Source organism: Hyperolius riggenbachi, chromosome 4, assembly GCF_040937935.1.
Source record: "Hyperolius riggenbachi isolate aHypRig1 chromosome 4, aHypRig1.pri, whole genome shotgun sequence".
NCBI lineage: Eukaryota > Metazoa > Chordata > Amphibia > Anura > Hyperoliidae > Hyperolius > Hyperolius riggenbachi.
In genome coordinates, this window is record NC_090649.1 from 453,053,891 (window position 1) to 453,071,646 (window position 17,756).

Sequence of the window (17,756 nt, forward strand, 5' to 3'; positions counted from 1 at the left end):
TGTACGTATCTCTGCCCTCAATACTGAAGATTATGAATTATTACACGCCTGGCCGGACTTTTGTAGGAAGAGCTGGTATACATCAGAGATAGTACACCTGTCATCAGGAACAGCTGAGAGCCCCTCACACATCCACATGTATATAGATAGGCTCAAGTTTTTTATAAAGTCAAAGTCGCATTTATCATTCAACTTATGGTGACATCAACATACCCCACACAAAGACTATAATTTTACAATAGTCTGGCTACATAGATTCATTAGCAAAGTTCTGCATCTAAATATGTAACGTTAATTAGAAAATAAGGCTCCTCATAATCAAAGTTGGCCAGCGCAATGCCTCATCATGGGACAGACCAAATGATTTGCATAGCTCCGCCTCCTTCTGACTGTATTAAGCCTGGCAGCCTTTCCATCTCACAGGCCACGCCTCCTCTGCCCTCAGACAGCCCATCCCAGTTTTAAGGGTACAAGCGCCAAACTTTCCACACTTATTCGTCTTATAGCGAACTACGCTGCTTGTGCTTTATTAAGCGATCCCACCCTCGGGGCCCCTGCAGCAGACCCCGGAAGACTCCTTTTTTCGTATTGACTTTGACAGGGAAAAATTTCAAATCACTGCCACTCGTACAATTTTGAAGCTACATTCCCCATACTCGGACCACATATTGTTGGTGTCACCCCAAATAAAAATATGTATTTTGAGGGGTCACCCCAAAGTGGGCGGAGCTACCAGCGGCCAATTAAAATTTAGCAAATTTCTATACGCTGCTACTCCTAGAGTATAAGGAGTAGAATTCTGAAACTTTGCACACTTCTTCGGCTCATACCCGAATAGGTTGCTTGTGATTTTTTTAAGCAATCCCACCCTCCGGGCCCCTGTGGCGGACCCCCAAAGACCCCATTTTTCCCATAGGCTTTCATTGGAAAATTTGAAAGTTTTGCCACTCGTACAGCTTTGAAGTTACACTCACCAAACTTGGGTCACTTAGTCATGGGGTGAAGCTGAAGCATTCTGTCACATTTTGGGTACCCCAAAAGTGGGCGGGGCCAAAAGCAGCCAATCAGATTTTCCCTATTGACTTCAATGTGAAAATGTAAACAGCTGTAATTCTCACTGTATTAAAGCCAGAGTTCCCAGACTTGGCACAGTTGGTCACTGTGTGACTGGGCTGAAAATTTATAAAAAGTGGGCGGAGTCTACCATAGCCAATCAAATTTCAGCCATTAGTTTAAATGGGAAAAATTAAAATTGCTGCTGCTCTTAGACGGTTAACGGGAGGGTCCTGACACTTGGCACAGTTGGTCACTGGGGGACTGGGATTAAAATTCCTAAAAGTGGGCGGAGCCAAAACCGACCAATCAGATTTCTCTGATTGATGTAAATGGGAAAAAATAAAAAGGCTGCCATTCTCACAATATTGATGTCAGGGACTTCGAATATCGCAAATGTGGTCCCTGGGGATTTACACTTCAAATTTTGAAAAAGTGGGTGGAGCCACCAGCAACCAATCAAATGTCATTCATTGATTTTCAATAGAAAACAATAAAACTGCTGCCATTTTTACATGTTAAATGCCAGCATTCACAAACTTTGGAGTGTTAGTGACTGAGTGACTGTGGTTCACCATTAGTAAAAAAAAGGGGGCGGGGCAACAACAGCCAATCAGATTTCAGCCATTGACCTTCATGAAAAATGATAAACTGCTGCTATTATCACAGTTTAAATGCCAGGTGTCCCAAACTTGGCTCAGTTACTCACTGGGTGATTGCGATCAAAAAATAAGAAAAGTGGGCGGAGCCACTAGCATCCAATCAAATTTCACCAATGCACTTCAATATAAAGCTTTCAAATACTGCCACTCTCACAGTTTTAAAGCCAGAGGTCCAAAACTTGGCACAGACCATGACATGGTGGTTAATGGTAAAATTTAGAAAAATGGGCGGAGCTTAAAACAGCCAATCAAATGTTACCTATTGCTAATCAATGTCAATATATAAGTTGCTGTCATTCTTTTACTGTTAATGGTAGGGACTTCAAACTTGGCACAGTCGGTCACAGGGGGACTGGGATTAAAATTTTAAAGTGGGCGGAGCCAAAACCAGCCAATCAGATTTTCCCTATTGACTTCAATGGCAAAATGTAAACAGCTGTAATTCTCACTGTATTAAAGCCAGAGTCCCCAGACTTGGCACACTGGGTCACTGGGTGACTGGGGTAAAAATTTGGCAAGGTGGGCGGAGCCACATGCAGCCAATCAGACACATAGCCAACATCCTGGGTTTTTTTCAGAAACGACACAATCTAGTTAGGTATGTGAATCTGCATACATAAAACGCATGCAGATTCGCTGTAGTGGAAACGGGCCCTAAAAGCACACAGGCACTGACATGTTTAAATTCGCATACTTACTAACATATGTTAAAACGTGCGCAAATCGCATCTGCATGCGTTTTTGCATTTCCACTAACAAACTCAAGTAAGGTATGTACTATGGACAAGGCAGGGAGCCGTGATATACAGGCGGCGGGGAGCCGCAGACAGTGGCAGCATCAATGTAAACAGCCATCTAGCGACAATCTGTGTATCGCTTGCGTGACGGTTTTTATAATGGGGACAGCAGAGCCTGGGGGGGGAGGGGGGGTTGGTGGCTGGGGGCACAGTATAAGGACACAGAGGCTGGTGATAATACACAAAATGTGCCTCTTTGTCCTATATGAATTGCAGAAACCCACCTTTGGCTCTCTTTAGGGCCCGTTTCCATTATCACGAATCTGCATTGCATGCGTTTTCTGCACGCAGAATCGCATAACCAATACAAGTTAATTAGCCTGTTTCCACTTGTCAGGACAACAGAGTGTTTTTATGTACAGGAAAAATCTGCACAGCAGTGCCATCAGAATTCGCACACCGCCTTGTGCATGCAACGTAATTAATAGGAAATTCGCATGCGTTTTCGCGATGCGCATTTTCCATGCAAATAAGCGTACGTTTTTGCATAAAATCAATGTAAGAGCCGTTTCGACTAGTGCGGTGCAATTTCTATGTGGAAAACGCATAACCGAATTCACATGCGCATGCAAATTTTCATGCGAATTCGCATGCGTTTTCGCGTTCCTTTATAAGGATGTGAATTTAACTATATCAGTGCCTGTGTGCTCTTACATTTATTATTAGGTATGCGAATCTGCATGCATAAAACACATGCAGATTCGCTGTAGTGAAAACGGCCCTAAAAGCACACAGGTACTGACATGGTTAAATTTCGCATACTTACTAACATGTGCGAAAACGTGCGCAAATTCGCTTCTGCATGCGTTTCTGCATTTAAGATAACAAACTCGCATTGCACAAGTGCAAATGGGCCCTTACAGTATGCCTATAACCACTACGCTGGTATACTCTACTTAGTGCTCGTTTCCACTATTGCGGTGCGGAATCGCCTGGATTCCACCGCGGACGAAATCGCATGCGGATGCGTTTCTGCATGCGTTATTCCCTGCGATTTTGCATGGCTAAGTAATAGGCGATTTTAACCATGTCACTGCCTGTGTAAATTTTCATTACATTCCATGCGAAATCGCACGCAAAATCGCGGGAAAACCGCATGACAAAGCCGCATGCAATTTCCCTATTAAAAGCATTGCGGGCGAATCGCACGCATTCCAGCCGCACGCGAAATCTGAATTTCCCCGCACACCAAAACGCTCCCGCACGACGCACAAGTGGAAACAGTCCCATCCACTTGTATTGGCTGTGCGAATCCGCATGTGGAAACGAGCCCTAAGTTTATTATTTGACAGTATAACAAAATGGTGGATGTGGTCCCCGACAACCTGGGTGTACGTATCTCTGCCCTCAATACTGAAGATTATGAATTATTACACGCCTGGCCGGACTTTTGTAGGAAGAGCTGGTATACATCAGAGATAGTACACCTGTCATCAGGAACAGCTGAGAGCCCCTCACACATCCACATGTATATAGATAGGCTCAAGTTTTTTATAAAGTCAAAGTCGCATTTATCATTCAACTTATGGTGACATCAACATACCCCACACAAAGACTATAATTTTACAATAGTCTGGCTACATAGATTCATTAGCAAAGTTCTGCATCTAAATATGTAACGTTAATTAGAAAATAAGGCTCCTCATAATCAAAGTTGGCCAGCGCAATGCCTCATCATGGGACAGACCAAATGATTTGCATAGCTCCGCCTCCTTCTGACTGTATTAAGCCTGGCAGCCTTTCCATCTCACAGGCCACTCCTCCTCTGCCCTCAGACAGCCCATCCCAGGACTCAAGTCAGGTATGGACTATGGACAAGGCGGAGAGCCGTGATATACAGGCGGCGGGGAGCCACAGAGAGTGGCAGCATCAATGTAAACAGCCATCTAGCGACAATCTGTGTGTTGCTAGCGTGACGGTTTTTATAAGGGGGACAGCAGAGCATGGGGGGGGGGCACAGTATAAGGACACAGAGGCTGGTGATAGTATGCAGAATGTGCCTCTTTGTCCTATATGAATTGCAGAAACCCACCTTTGGCTCTCTTTAGGGCCCATTTCCATTATCGCGAATCTGCATCCGTTTTCTGCACACAGATTCGCGTAACCAATACAAGTTAATTAGCCTGTTTCCACTTGTCAGGACAACAGAGTGTTTTTTTTGTACAGTAATTATCTGCACAGCAGAGCCATCAGAATTCACACACCGCCTTGTGCATGCAATGTAATTAATAATTAGAGATGTAGCGAACGGTTTACCGGCGAACGGTTCCCGGCAAACATTGGGGGTTCGTGTTCGCCTGCACCAGGCGAACTTTTACGAAAGTTCGATTCGCCCCATAATGCACTTTGAGGGTCAACTTTGACCCTCTGCATCACAGATCAGCAGGCACATTGTAGCCATTCAGGCTACACTAAGCCCTGGAGCCCCACCCCCCTTATATAAGGCAGCCTCCGGCGGCCATTACACTCACTCGTGTGCCTGCTAGTGAGAGGAAAGGGACAGCTGCTGCAGACTTGTTGTTCTAGGGACAGATTAGTTAGGTTCTTGGCTGCTTACTTTGCTCCTGGCTGATTGTTATTGCTTTTATAGCACCCTAGCTCTTGTCAGAGCTCATCCTGTACTTTTTTTTTTTTACTGTGTCAAACTGACACTTTTTTTGCATGCACAGCCTTGCTAATTGATAGTGTGTGTGTGCCACTGCCAGCAGCCCAGCACATTCAGTGACTGACTACCTGTGCGTGTGACAGGGAGCTGCACATTGTACTACCCAGTACTGCATATACCCAGTACCTGTTGTGTTTACTCAACCCACCTCATCACTGCATATACCTAGCTTTGTGTTGAGTGAACCCAGCTCACTGCATATACCTTCTACCTGTTGTGTTTACTTAACCCACCTCATCACTGCACATAACTACCTGTAGTGTTGAGTGAACCCAGCTCACTGCATAACTACTACCTGTTGTGTTGAGTGAACCCAGCTCACTGCATATACCTACTACCTGTTGTGTTTAGTTAACCTACCTCATCACTGCACATAACTACCTGTTGTGTTGAGTGAACCCAGCTCACTGCATATACCTACTACCTGTTGTGTTGAGTGAACCCAGCTCACTGCATATACCTACTACCTGTTGTGTTTACTTAACCCACCTCATCACTGCACATAACTACCTGTTGTGTTGAGTGAACCCAGCTCACTGCATATACCTACTACCTGTTGTGTTGAGTAAACCCAGCTCACTGCATATACCTACTACCTGTTGTGTTTACTTAACCCACCTCATCACTGCACATAACTACCTGTAGTGTTGAGTGAACCCAGCTCACTGCATATACCTACTACCTGTTGTGTTGAGTGAACCCAGCTCACTGCATATACCTAGCATCCCCCCGAGATGGACAAAATGGACAAACCAGGTAGAGGCAGACTCAGAGGAAGGCCACCAGGCACCGACAGGTCTGTGCGAGGTGGTGTTGCTGTGATTTCGTGCGGACCTGCCCCAAAATACAGTGCTCAGAAGAAGGCACGTGCCATCACTTCCCAAAATCGTGAGGAGGTGGTTGAGTTTTTAACACAGAACACCTCATCTCCCGCAGCCACCAGCGCTACAACAAGCTCCACATCCGCTGCATTTGACACTTCACAGGAGTTATTTGGTGGTGATGGTGGTGGTGAAATCACCGATTCACAGCCACTACTGCAACAACAAGAAGAAGGCGCAGGTACACTACCTCCTACGTCTGAGTTAGGTGGCGATAGTATGGACGTAACGTGTGTGGATGTGGATGATGTACCACCTGAAGTTGGTGCAGTTGAGGAGGTTTCTGAGGAAAGCGCAGCTGGCCAGGAGGATTATGATGACGATTATACGGATACCACATATGTTCCCGGTAGAGGATATGACCAGGGGGACAGTTCAGAGGAGGAGTCAGAGAGGACTAGGAGGAGACGACTCCATGATAGAAGCAGAGGGAGCTCGTCCTCAGAAACAGCTGGGGGCAGTGTCCAGCGCCATGTATCGCCAGCTATGGCCAGACAGCCAACATGCCCTTCAAGGTCAGCTGCTGATGACACCGTAGCGCCATCAGCCCAGGGGGGCTCAGTGGTTTGGAAATTTTTTAACGCGTGTGTCTGAGATCGGAGCAAAGCCATCTGTTGTCTCTGCCAGCAAAAATTGAGCCGTGGAAAGGCCAACTCTCACGTAGGGACAAGTGCCTTACGAAGGTACCTGGAGAGAAGGCACAAACAGCTATGGCAAGAACAGCAGAGGAAAAGCAGCACCCCTCAAAAGACAAGCCACCCTCCTTCTCTTCCTCCTTCAGGTGCATCGTCTTCATCCACTTTCTCCCTTGCACCTTCACAGCCACCCTCCTCCACACCGCCTCTTCCCTTCAGCGGTTCCTTCTCCTCTGCCCACAGCAGTACCCAGCTGTCCGTGAAGGAAGTATTTGAGCGGAAGAAGCAAATGTCTGCCAGTCACCCTCTTGCCCGGCGTCTGACAGCTGGCGTGGCGGAACTATTAGCTCGCCAGCTATTACCATACAAGCTGGTGGAGTCGGAGGCTTTCCGTAAGTTTGTGGCCATTGGTACACCGCAGTGGAAGATACCAGGCCGCAATTATTTTTCACAAAAGGCCATACCCAAACTGTACCGTGCAGTTGAGAGGCAAGTGGTGTCATCTCTGGCACACAGCGTTGGGTCAAGGGTCCAACTGACCACGGATGCCTGGTCTGCCAAGCACGGGCAGGGCCACTACATTACATACACATCCCATTGGGTCAACCTGGTGACCGATGGCAGCAAGCAGGGAGTACGTGGCTGCGCAGAGGACCGACTTGTCACACCTCCATGGCTTGCAGGCAGGCCTTCAGCCACCTCCTCTCCACCTGCTATCACCGCTTCGCTGTCGTCATCATCATCATCCTCCTCCTCCTCCTTGGCTGGTGCCGCCATCTCCTCTCCAGCTACACAGCCCCAGCACCCCAGGGCCTATGCTGCATGCCAGGTGCGACGGTGTCACGCAGTGTTAGACATGTCTTGCCTGAAAGCGGAGAGTCACACTGGAGCAGCTCTCCTGGCTGCTCTTAACAAACAGGTGGAGCAATGGCTTACCCCGCACAAGCTTGAGATCGGCAACGTGGTGACACACATACCCTGCATGGCACATGTGCTTAATCTGGTCGTGCAAAGATTTGTGTCCAAGTACCCAGGCTTAGAGGACGTCCTGAAGCAGGCCAGGAAGTTGTGTGGGCATTTCAGGCGCTCTTACAAGGCCATGGCACGCTTTGCGGAGATTCAGCGTAGAATCAACTTGCCGGTGAGATGCCTGATTTGCGATAGCCCGACTCGCTGGAATTCCACCCTGCTGATGTTCTGTCGCCTGCTAGACCAGGAAAAAGCCGTCACCCAGTACCTGTATCATTACAGTACAAGGACACAATCTGGGAGGATGGGGATGTTCTGGCCCAACAACTGGACACTGATGCGAAATGCATGCAGGGTCATGGAGCCCTTTGAGGAGGTGACCAAACTGGTGAGTCGCGATGAGGGCACCATCAGCGACTTGATCCCCTACGCCTACTTCCTGGAGCGTGCCGTGCGTAGAGTGGTGGATACAGCTGTGGAGGAGCGTGAACAAGAAGAGTTACGGCAGCAGGAGTCGTGGGAGACATTTACACCCGAACCCGGTGTTTCCACAACACCGGCGGCAGCACATAGGGGGGAGGAGGAGGAAGAAGAGGAGTCGTGTGGGGAAGGAGAGGAGTCAGACTCTGATGATGGTGATGATGAGGAAGGTGTTTCTGTGGAGGAGGAAGAGGCGGCGGAAGGAGAACAACCGCGGCAGCCATCCCAGGGGGCTTCTGCTGCTCCACGTTACCGTGGTATTGTTCGTGGCTGGGGGGAGGAAGAGGAGTTGCGTCCCGTCACTGAGGAAGAGCAAGAGGAGATGGAGAGTACGTCTGCATCCAGCTTTGTGCAGATGTCCTCTTTCATGTTGTCCAGCCTGTTGAGGGACCCCCGTATCAAAAAACTCAAGACGAATGACCTTTACTGGGTGGCCACGCTACTAGACCCTCGGTACAGGCACAAAGTGGCAGACGTGTTAGCAACTCAACAGAAGGCGGAAAGGATGCAGCACTTGCAGAATAAGCTGTCGATGATGCTTTACAATGCATTTAAGGGTGATGTGGCTGCAAAACGCAATCAAGGTACCACTGGCAGTAACCCTCCTCCTCCCAAGTCCACGCAGGCAAGGACAGGACGCTCCAGCGATCTCAGGGTGATGTCGGACATGCGGACGTTCTTTAGTCCAACTCCTCGCCATAATCCTTCCGGATCCACCCTCCACCAACGCCTGGAGCGGCAGGTAGCCGACTACCTGGCCTTGAGTGTGGATGTAGACTCTGCGAAAAGCGACGATGAACCCTTGGACTACTGGTTGCGCAGGCTTGACCTGTGGCCAGAGCTGTCCCAATTTGCCATACAACTTCTCTCTTGCCCTGCCGCAAGCGTCCTGTCAGAAAGAACCTTCAGTGCAGCTGGAGGCATAGTTATTGAGAAGAGAAGTCGCCTAAGTCACGACAGTGTTCAGTACCTGTCCTTTATCAAAATGAATGAGGAATGGATCACGGAGGGCTACTGCACGACCGAAGACTAAGTCAGTCCCCACACACAGCATATCTGCCTGCAGGCCGCTTGACTGCCTTCTCTGCCACCACCAACAGGGTCCAGGACTCTAGGCGGATTCCTGAATTTTTAAGGCCGCTGCTAGCTGCGGCCGCTACACTAATTTTTCTGGTGCGTGTACATGTGCCCATCCCCCTTCGTGATCATTACCTTGCCGCGGTGAAGGGGCTTGCGCATCACAATGAAGCAATGACCGCCGGCTATTTGAGTGTCTCGGGTGGGGGTGGCACACAAAAGATAATAAGGTCGTTGCTTCATTGTGGTCAGACCAAATTTGATCAGCTGGACAGTCACTGTTCTGTCATTCAGCTACATCAGCCGGGCGAGTATATGGGCTGAAAAGCCACCATCACCTGCACTCTCGTCATGGTGCGCACCAGTCCAGCACGGCCGTCACTACACAAACGGCAGTTTGCAGTCACTGCATACCTTTCACTGCATCTGTGACTGCACATTATACCTGGCAGTCAGTGCATAACTTGCACTTGAATGGAGACACATTTAAACAATTTAAAAATACAACCATCTAAACTTTCAAACAATTTAAAAATACAACCATCTATCATTTTCAAACAATTTAAAAAAAGGGCAAAAAAACTTGCCCTCCGTAAAACATTCTAGGCAAATGCTTTCGACTTAGTTTGTCTTCCGCTGGCTCAAGGGTCCATCTGACCACAGATGCCTGGTCTGCAAAGCACGGTCAAGGCAGGTACAGCATGGGTCTCAGCAGGCTCCCACTTCGGGCCGGAATCCAACCTTCATTCCACGCGGTGACAATGGCAGACTTGCCCTCCATAACGGATTCCCGTTAAAGGATTTAAAGTTCATTACAATTAGGGCCGCAAAAGGTCCTCCTGAGTCCTTTGTTATTTTTGGTCCATACCTCGGGGCGGGCGTGCATGCCTGCCTGCCTCCCTCCTTGCCTGGATGTGTGGTGGTAGCCGTTGATCAGGCTCCAACTCCAGAACGCAATACAAGAGGGAGCTCGTCCTCAGAAACAGCTGGGGGCAGTGTCCGGCGCCATGTATCGCCCGCTATGGCCAGACAGCCAACATGCCCTTCAACGTCAGCTGCTGATGCCACCGTAGCGCCATCAGCCCAGGGGGGCTCAGCGGTTTGGAAAATTTTTAACGTGTGTGTCTCTGATCGGAGCAAAGCCATCTGTTGTCTCTGCCAGCAAAAATTGAGCCGCGTAAAGGCCAACTGTCACGGAGGAACAAGTGCTTTACGAAGGCACCTGGAGAGAAGACACACACAGCTATGGCAAGAACACCTGAGGAAAACCAGCACCCCTCAAAAGACAAGCCGCGGAGAACAACCGCGGTAGCCGTCACAGGGGGCTTCTGCTGCTCCACGTTCCCATGGTATTGTTCGTGGCTGGGGGGAGGAAGAATGGATACACTTTTAAACAATTTAAAAATACAACCATCTAAACTTTCAAACAATTTAAAAATACAACCATCTATCATTTTCAAAAAATTTTTTAAAAAAAGGGCAAAAAAAACGTGCCCTCCGTAAAACATTCTTGGCAAATGCTTTCGACTTGGTTTGTCTTCCGCTGGCTCATGGGTCCATCTGACCACAGATGCCTGGTCTGCAAAGCACGGTCAGGGCAGCTACAGCATGGGTCTCAGCAGGCTCCCACTTCGGGCCGGAATCCAACCTTCATTCCCCGCGATGACAGGGGCAGACTTGCCCTCCATAACGGATTCCCGTTAAAGGATTTAAAGTTGATTCATTTCAAATACACAGCAGGGCCTCGAAAGTCCGCCTCCTGTATTGTTATTTTTGGTCACTACCTCGGGGCGGGTGTGCATGCCTGCCTGCTGCCCTCCTTGGATGTGCAGTGGTAGCAGTTTCTCAGGCTCCACACCGGATTCCATCCCTCATTCCCCGGCCATTACCCGGGGTCACAAATGGCAGACTTGCCTGCCTCCATATGATTCTCGTGAAAGGAATGTGGTGTCATCTTTGCTAGCCATAACTGGTTCTCGTTAAAGGATTTAAAGTACATTCATTTCAAATACACAGCAGGGCCTCGAAAGGCCTCCTCCTGTATTGTTATTTTTGGTCACTACCTCGGGGCGGGCGGGCGTGCATGCCTGCCCGCTGCCCTCCTTGGATGTGTAGTGGTAGCCGTTGCTCAGACTCCACACCGGATTCAAACCCCTCATTCCCCGGCCGTTACCCGGGGTCACAATGGCAGACTTGCCCGCCTCCACAGGATTCTCATTGTAGCGGTACTGAACAAGTACACAGCAAGTAGAAAATGTGATTTAAAAACAAAACGTAAGCTTTTTAACAATGCCATGGAAAGTTGAGAAGGAAGTCACACATTACCTGACATCACTGAGTAAGGAAGAGCAATCTCGCCATGTTGCGCAGTAGTCCAGCATGGCCGTCACTACACAAACAGCTGTTTGCGGTGCGTTACACAGTGAGTTTGGTGTGTCAGTGTGAAGCAGTACTCTAATTACACTCCCTGATTGATGTATACACATGCAAGATGTTTGAAAGCACGTTAGGCCTGCAATTTAGCATTCAATGTGATTTCTGCCCTTAAAACGCTGCTTTGCGTCATATCCAGATTTTTCCCCGGGACTTTTGGCATGTATCCCACTCCGCCATGCCCCCCTCCAGGTGTAAGACCCCTTGAAACATCTTTTCCTTCACTTTTGTGGCCAGCATAATTTTTTCTATTTTTCAAAGTTCGCCTCCCCATTGAAGTCTATTGCGGTTCGCGAACTTTTCCGCGAACCGAACCTTCCGCGGAAGTTCGCGAACCGAAAATCGGAGGTTCGCGACCTCTCTACTAATAGGAAATTTGCATGCGTTTTCGCTATGCGAATTTTCCATGCAAATTTGCGTACATTTTCGCATAAAATCAATGTAAGGGCCGTTTCGATTACTGTGGTGCGATTTCTATGTGGAAAAAGCATAAACGAATATACATGTGCATGCAAATTTGTATGCAAATTTTCATGCAAATTCGCATGCGTTTTCGCATTCCTGTATAAGGATGCGAATTTAACTATATCAATGCCTGTGTGCTTTTACATTTATTATTAGGTATGCGCATCTGCATACATAAAACGCATGCAGATTCCCTGTAGTGGAAACGGGCCCTAAAAGCACACAGGCACTGACATGGTTAAATTCACATACATACTAACATATGCAAAAAACGTGCGCAAATTTGCATCTGCATGCATTTTTTTGCTGCAGATTTCTGCACGCAGATTGGCATAACCAATACAAGTTAATTAGCCTGTTTCCACTTGTCTGGACAACAGAGCGTTTTTCTGTACAAAAAAAATCTGCAGAGCACAGCCATCAGAATTAATAGGAAATTAACATGTGCTTTCGCTATGCGAATTTTCCACTCACATTCGCGTAAGTTTTCGCATAAATTCAATGTAAGGGCCTTTTTGGACTAGTGCAGTGCGATTTCGCATAAACGCGGAAAATGCATAACCGAATTAACATGCGCTTGCAAATTTGTATGCAAGTTTTCATGCGAATTTGCATGCATTTTTGCGTTCCTGTATAAGGATGCAAATTTAACTAGGTTAGTGCCTGTGTGCTTTAACATTTATTATTAGGTATGTGAATCTGCATACATAAAACGCATGCAGATTCGCTGCCTCTGACACAGGAGACCAGGGTTCGAATCTCGGCTCTGCCTGTTTAGTAAGCCAGCACTAATTCAGTAGGAGACCTTTGGCAAGTCTCCCTTACACTGCTACTGCCAATAGAGCGCGCCCTAGTGGCTGGGGGCACAGTATAAGGATACAGAGGCTATTGATAATATACAAAATGTGCCTCTTTGTCCTATATGAATTGCAGAAATCCACCTTTGGCTCTCTTTAGGGCCCGTTTCCATTGTCACGAATCTGCATTGCATGCGTTTTCTGCACGCAGAATCGCATAACCAATACAAGTTAATTAGCCTGTTTCCACTTGTCAGGACAACAGAGTGTTTTTATGTACAGGAAAAATCTGCACAGCAGAGCCATCAGAATTTGCACACCGCCTTGTGCATGCAACGAAATTAATAGGAAATTCGCATGCGTTTTCGCGATGCGAATTTTCCATGCAAATAAGCATACGTTTTCGCATAAAATCAATGTAAGGGCCGTTTCGACTAGTGCGGTGCAATTTCTATGTGGAAAACGCATAAACGAATTCACATGCGCATGCAAATTTGAATGCAAATTTTCATGCGAATTCGCATGCATTTTCGCATTCCTGTATAAGGATGTGAATTTAACTATATCAGTGCCTGTGTGCTCTTACATTTATTATTAGGTATGCGAATCTGCATGCATAAAACCAGGGCTGTGGAGTCGGTAGAAAAATCCACCGACTCCTCAGTTTAGGATTCCTCCGACTCCTCTAATTTGCATATTACAATCGTGTTGATTGAAAGTATGTAACATGAAATTTGAAAACTGCCAACGCTTAGGAATTTTAAGAGACAACTGAAGTGAGAAGGATATGGAGACTGCCATATTTATTCCCTTTAACCACTTAATGACCGCCTAACGCCGATAGACTTTGGCGGGTCGTTAGTAGCATAGCATGGAAACGGCCACTCGATTGAGCGGCCTTTACATGCCAGTTCACGGAGGCTGTCTCCATGAACAGCCGGAGAGCCGCCGATCGCGGCTCGCCGGCGAAATGTAAACACGCGGGGAAGAAATCCCCACTGTTTACATCATAGGGCGCTGCTGCCGTGGCGTAGATCGCCGATCCCCGGCCTCTGATTGGCCGGGGATCGCCGGCATATGATAGGATATTCGTCCTGCGCAGCCCATGGAGGGAGAGGGAGGGACGGGAAGGCAGTGAGCCCGGAAATCGCTGCGGAGGGGGGCTTTGAAGAGTCGTCCCCCCCCCGCCCGCAGATCACAAACAGCCGGCGGCGATCAGACACACCCCCAGCAGGACATCCCCCTAGTGGGTAAAAAAGGGGGGCAGTCTGATCGCTAAGGCTCAATTCTGATCGGTGCTGCGGGCTGGAGAGCCCACGCAGCACCGATCACTGCAGAAAGCCCTGGTCCTTAAGTGGTTAATCATAGACTAAAACTAGTCCCTGGTAAGAGTACTTGTAAAAGGTACAGGCTGGAACAAAGAACATCTATCAGGCCCTAGGCAATGTAACTGTGGGTACATGTAAGAGAGATGTGCAGGTACTCTGCAGGGGAATGAGGAGATTCTTCCTCTATTACACATTCTTCATGCACAATCTGAACCAGGTTTATGGGTGATAGACAACACCTCTGTGTTCAATGTGCACAACATTCTCAGTGGATTCCCTGCAGCTCTGTGGAGAGTGCATATGTAGAGTATAGTACTACTGTGTAACAAAGTAAACCTGAGACAGATGAAATTAAAGTTTTATACATACCTGGGGCTTCCTCCAGCCCCTTCAGGCTAATCAGTTCCTCGCTGTCCTCCTCCGCCACCTGGATCTTCTGCTATGAGTCCAGGTACTTGAGCCAGTCTGGCGTAGTGCGCATGCACACACTCCGCCGCCGGGAGCGTACTACACCTGCGCAGCACTGTTGCGCAGGTGCAGAACGCTCCTGGCTGTGGAAGCGGCATGCGGCCGGACTGCGCTGACTGGCTGAATTACCAGGACTCCTAGCAGAAGATCCGGGTGGCGAAGGAGGACAGCGAGGGACTGATTAGCTTGAAGGGGGCTGGAAGAAGCCCCAGGTAGGTATAAAACTTTTCTTTTCATCCTTCTCAGGTACCATTTAATTCATAGTCACCAAACCAAATTTTAACATATCAAATTATTTGATTTCATGTGCATACATTTGCATAAATCAGAATCAACGCAGAATTATTTCCATCTCATTGACCATCTCTATTAGTGATACGGCTACACATCAGGCTTTATACTTACAGCATAAATGTAATTTCGTATATATAAGAGATTCCTGTGTACACATCATATATACTGTACAGTCACAATCAGATGTGTATATCTGACTTTAAAAATACGGGGACTGCTTTATTGAAGCAGCACAAGTAACTCATTTTGATTGGTTTATTTCATTGTTGTGAACTAAGCACAGCTTAGCAATTATTTATGATGACTATTATCTGAGAAATAGAACATTTTATCATATTTTCTATTTTAATTACAGTTTAAATTCATTAGGAGTCGGTGCATTTTTTCCCGACTCCGACTCCAGGCACCCAAAATTGCCCGACTCCACGACTCCAACTCCACAGCCCTGAGAACTACTATGGTTTTATGGTTTATAGTTCCAAACCACTCCTACCATTAATGACAACCAAGGCTGTACAGAAGAAAACTTTAAAGGGCACCTGAAGTGAGCAGCATATGAAGGCTGCCATATTTATTTCAGTACCAGTTGCCTAGCAGTCCTGCTGATATTTTTGCATCAGTTTGGTCTGGATCACACACCTGAAACAAGCATGCATCAAATCCAGTCAGACTTCAGTCAGAAGCCTCTGATCTGCATGCTTGTTCAAGGTCTATGGCTAAAAGTATTAGAAGCAAGAGGATCAGCAGGACAGCCAAGCAATCTGCATTGTTTAAAAATAAGTAAATGTCATCTTCCATATACAGGTCCTTCTAAAAAAAAAAATAGCATGTTGTGATAAAGTTCATTATTTTCTGTAATGTACTGATAAACATTAGACTTTCATATATTTTAGATTTATTACACACAACTGAAGTAGTTCAAGCCTTTTATTGTTTTAATATTGATGATTTTGGCATACAGCTCATGAAAACCCAAATTTCCTATTCCCCCCCGTCCCCCCCCCCCCCCCCCTCCGATCACCCCTGATTCCCCCCAAATATAGCCGCTATATAAATTACCCAGCCTCTATCCAGTGATCGCCGCAGCTCCCCCGCATAGCTCCGTTCTTCACTATGGGGAGGATCGCACATGACGTCATGCGCACACCCGATCCTCCCCATAGAGAGACCAGAGCTGTGCGGGGAGGCTGTGGTGATCGCTGGAGCCAGGCCAGGTAATGTATATAGCGGCTCTATCGGGGTATGGGGGGGGATCGGGGGGTGCCAGCGACAAAAAAAAGCGAGCCTTGTGCTAGCTAACTTGTAATACAGCCAATACACCTATTAGATTCACTCTGGGGAACACCTGAGGCCAGCAAAACCTCTGAAACGACATGCCCGACGCAGCGTCGGGCATACTGCTCAGAAGGTTAAATGTTTGCAGATTTTCACAGTGAAACACACAAAGTTGCATTTCACATGCAGAATCCTTGAAAATTGTCTTGCCCGATTTGGACGCAAACTTGTGTGGAGTGTGAAAAAGGCAGTAGGCTGTTTTTTTGTTTTTGTTTTATTTTTCCCTGCTTTTTTTCCCTACTTTTTATTACCCATTCGGTTATCATATTTGCATCTGTGCAAGTAATGTTGTTCACAAAGTACAGCTTATCTGCTCTGAAAGCTGCCATTGCATCTTATTGCATAGCTGCTGTATTCATATATTAGAATCTGTCTAGTTATCACATCTCAGCTGCACAAATACTAGAGGCAGAGAGAGCTCAGTTTCTTCACTTTGCTAATGTTTACCAAATGTATCTGACAAAGGAATGTAAACAAAAGGTAACGTTATCGCCTCTTTGGATGCTGCCAGAAGCTATCAACTGAAGCAATTGGCTTTCCACTGAAGAAGTGCTGTGTTTAAAGGGAACCAGAGACGAAGCACCCTTGTGTATTTTACCATGTATATCAGTAAGAACATTAGAGAAAACACTTACCATGCTCTCTGTTTCCTCCTCACTGCTAAAAGTGTCTGTTAACAGCAGTCACAAGAATCCCAGACTGAGCAATTAAATCTGGCTTTGCTGGGAATGATTATTGCTGAGTCATTATAGCAAAGCCACAAGGGGGCAGGCTTAGGCTTGAAATAACACCACAGAATACAGACTTAGCTATAATCTTTCTGTAGCAAAGCTAGACGGAGCAGCCTGACTTCTCAGTCGGGGATTCTTATCAGACGTGATAACAGTCAGATTACACAGAGAACAATGAAACAAAGGGCAGATTAGGTGTTTACTGTCATGTTCCCACTGATTTATAAGGTAAAATACAAGAGGGTGCTTCATCTCTGGTTCTCTTTAACTGTTTGAATGCTGTTCTGCTACAATTGATTTTTGTGGTAGTAGATTTTATGCTGTAAAGAGGAAATGCTGAGTTTCATACCACTTTAACACAATCTTTGACACGCACAACGTGATGGAAATGCATATATTTGCATCTCATGAAAATAAGTCTTAAGAGACCTGTTCAGATACAAGAATAATCCTGTTTGGACCTGTTGTGATGAACCCCTCTTTGTGTTTTGCAGGGGAAGAACTGGAATTTGAATATGAGGAGAGGGGCCCGGGGTCCTGGCTCTGCAGAATAAAGTATGTCCGTGTACCTGTCTGATGCACCTTGTTGTTTACTTTTAATTAAACATGTAGTTATTAAACATCACCTTGTTGTCTACTTTTTGATAAACCAGAGAAATATGGAGACTGTTATCTTTGGTACGTTT

The 17,756-nt window shown here is 46.9% G+C and overlaps 1 protein-coding gene across 1 annotated transcript in view; it reads left to right on the forward strand.

The window, feature by feature from the left end:
- The window catches only part of SLC4A1AP (solute carrier family 4 member 1 adaptor protein), a 79,476-nt gene that overhangs the window by 24,048 nt on the left and 37,672 nt on the right, over positions 1 to 17,756 (forward strand). Inside the window, exon 3 of the mRNA XM_068233443.1 lies at positions 17,565 to 17,625. Within this exon, the coding sequence (XP_068089544.1) occupies positions 17,565 to 17,625 (61 nt within the window). The remainder of the gene's footprint in view (positions 1 to 17,564; positions 17,626 to 17,756) is intronic.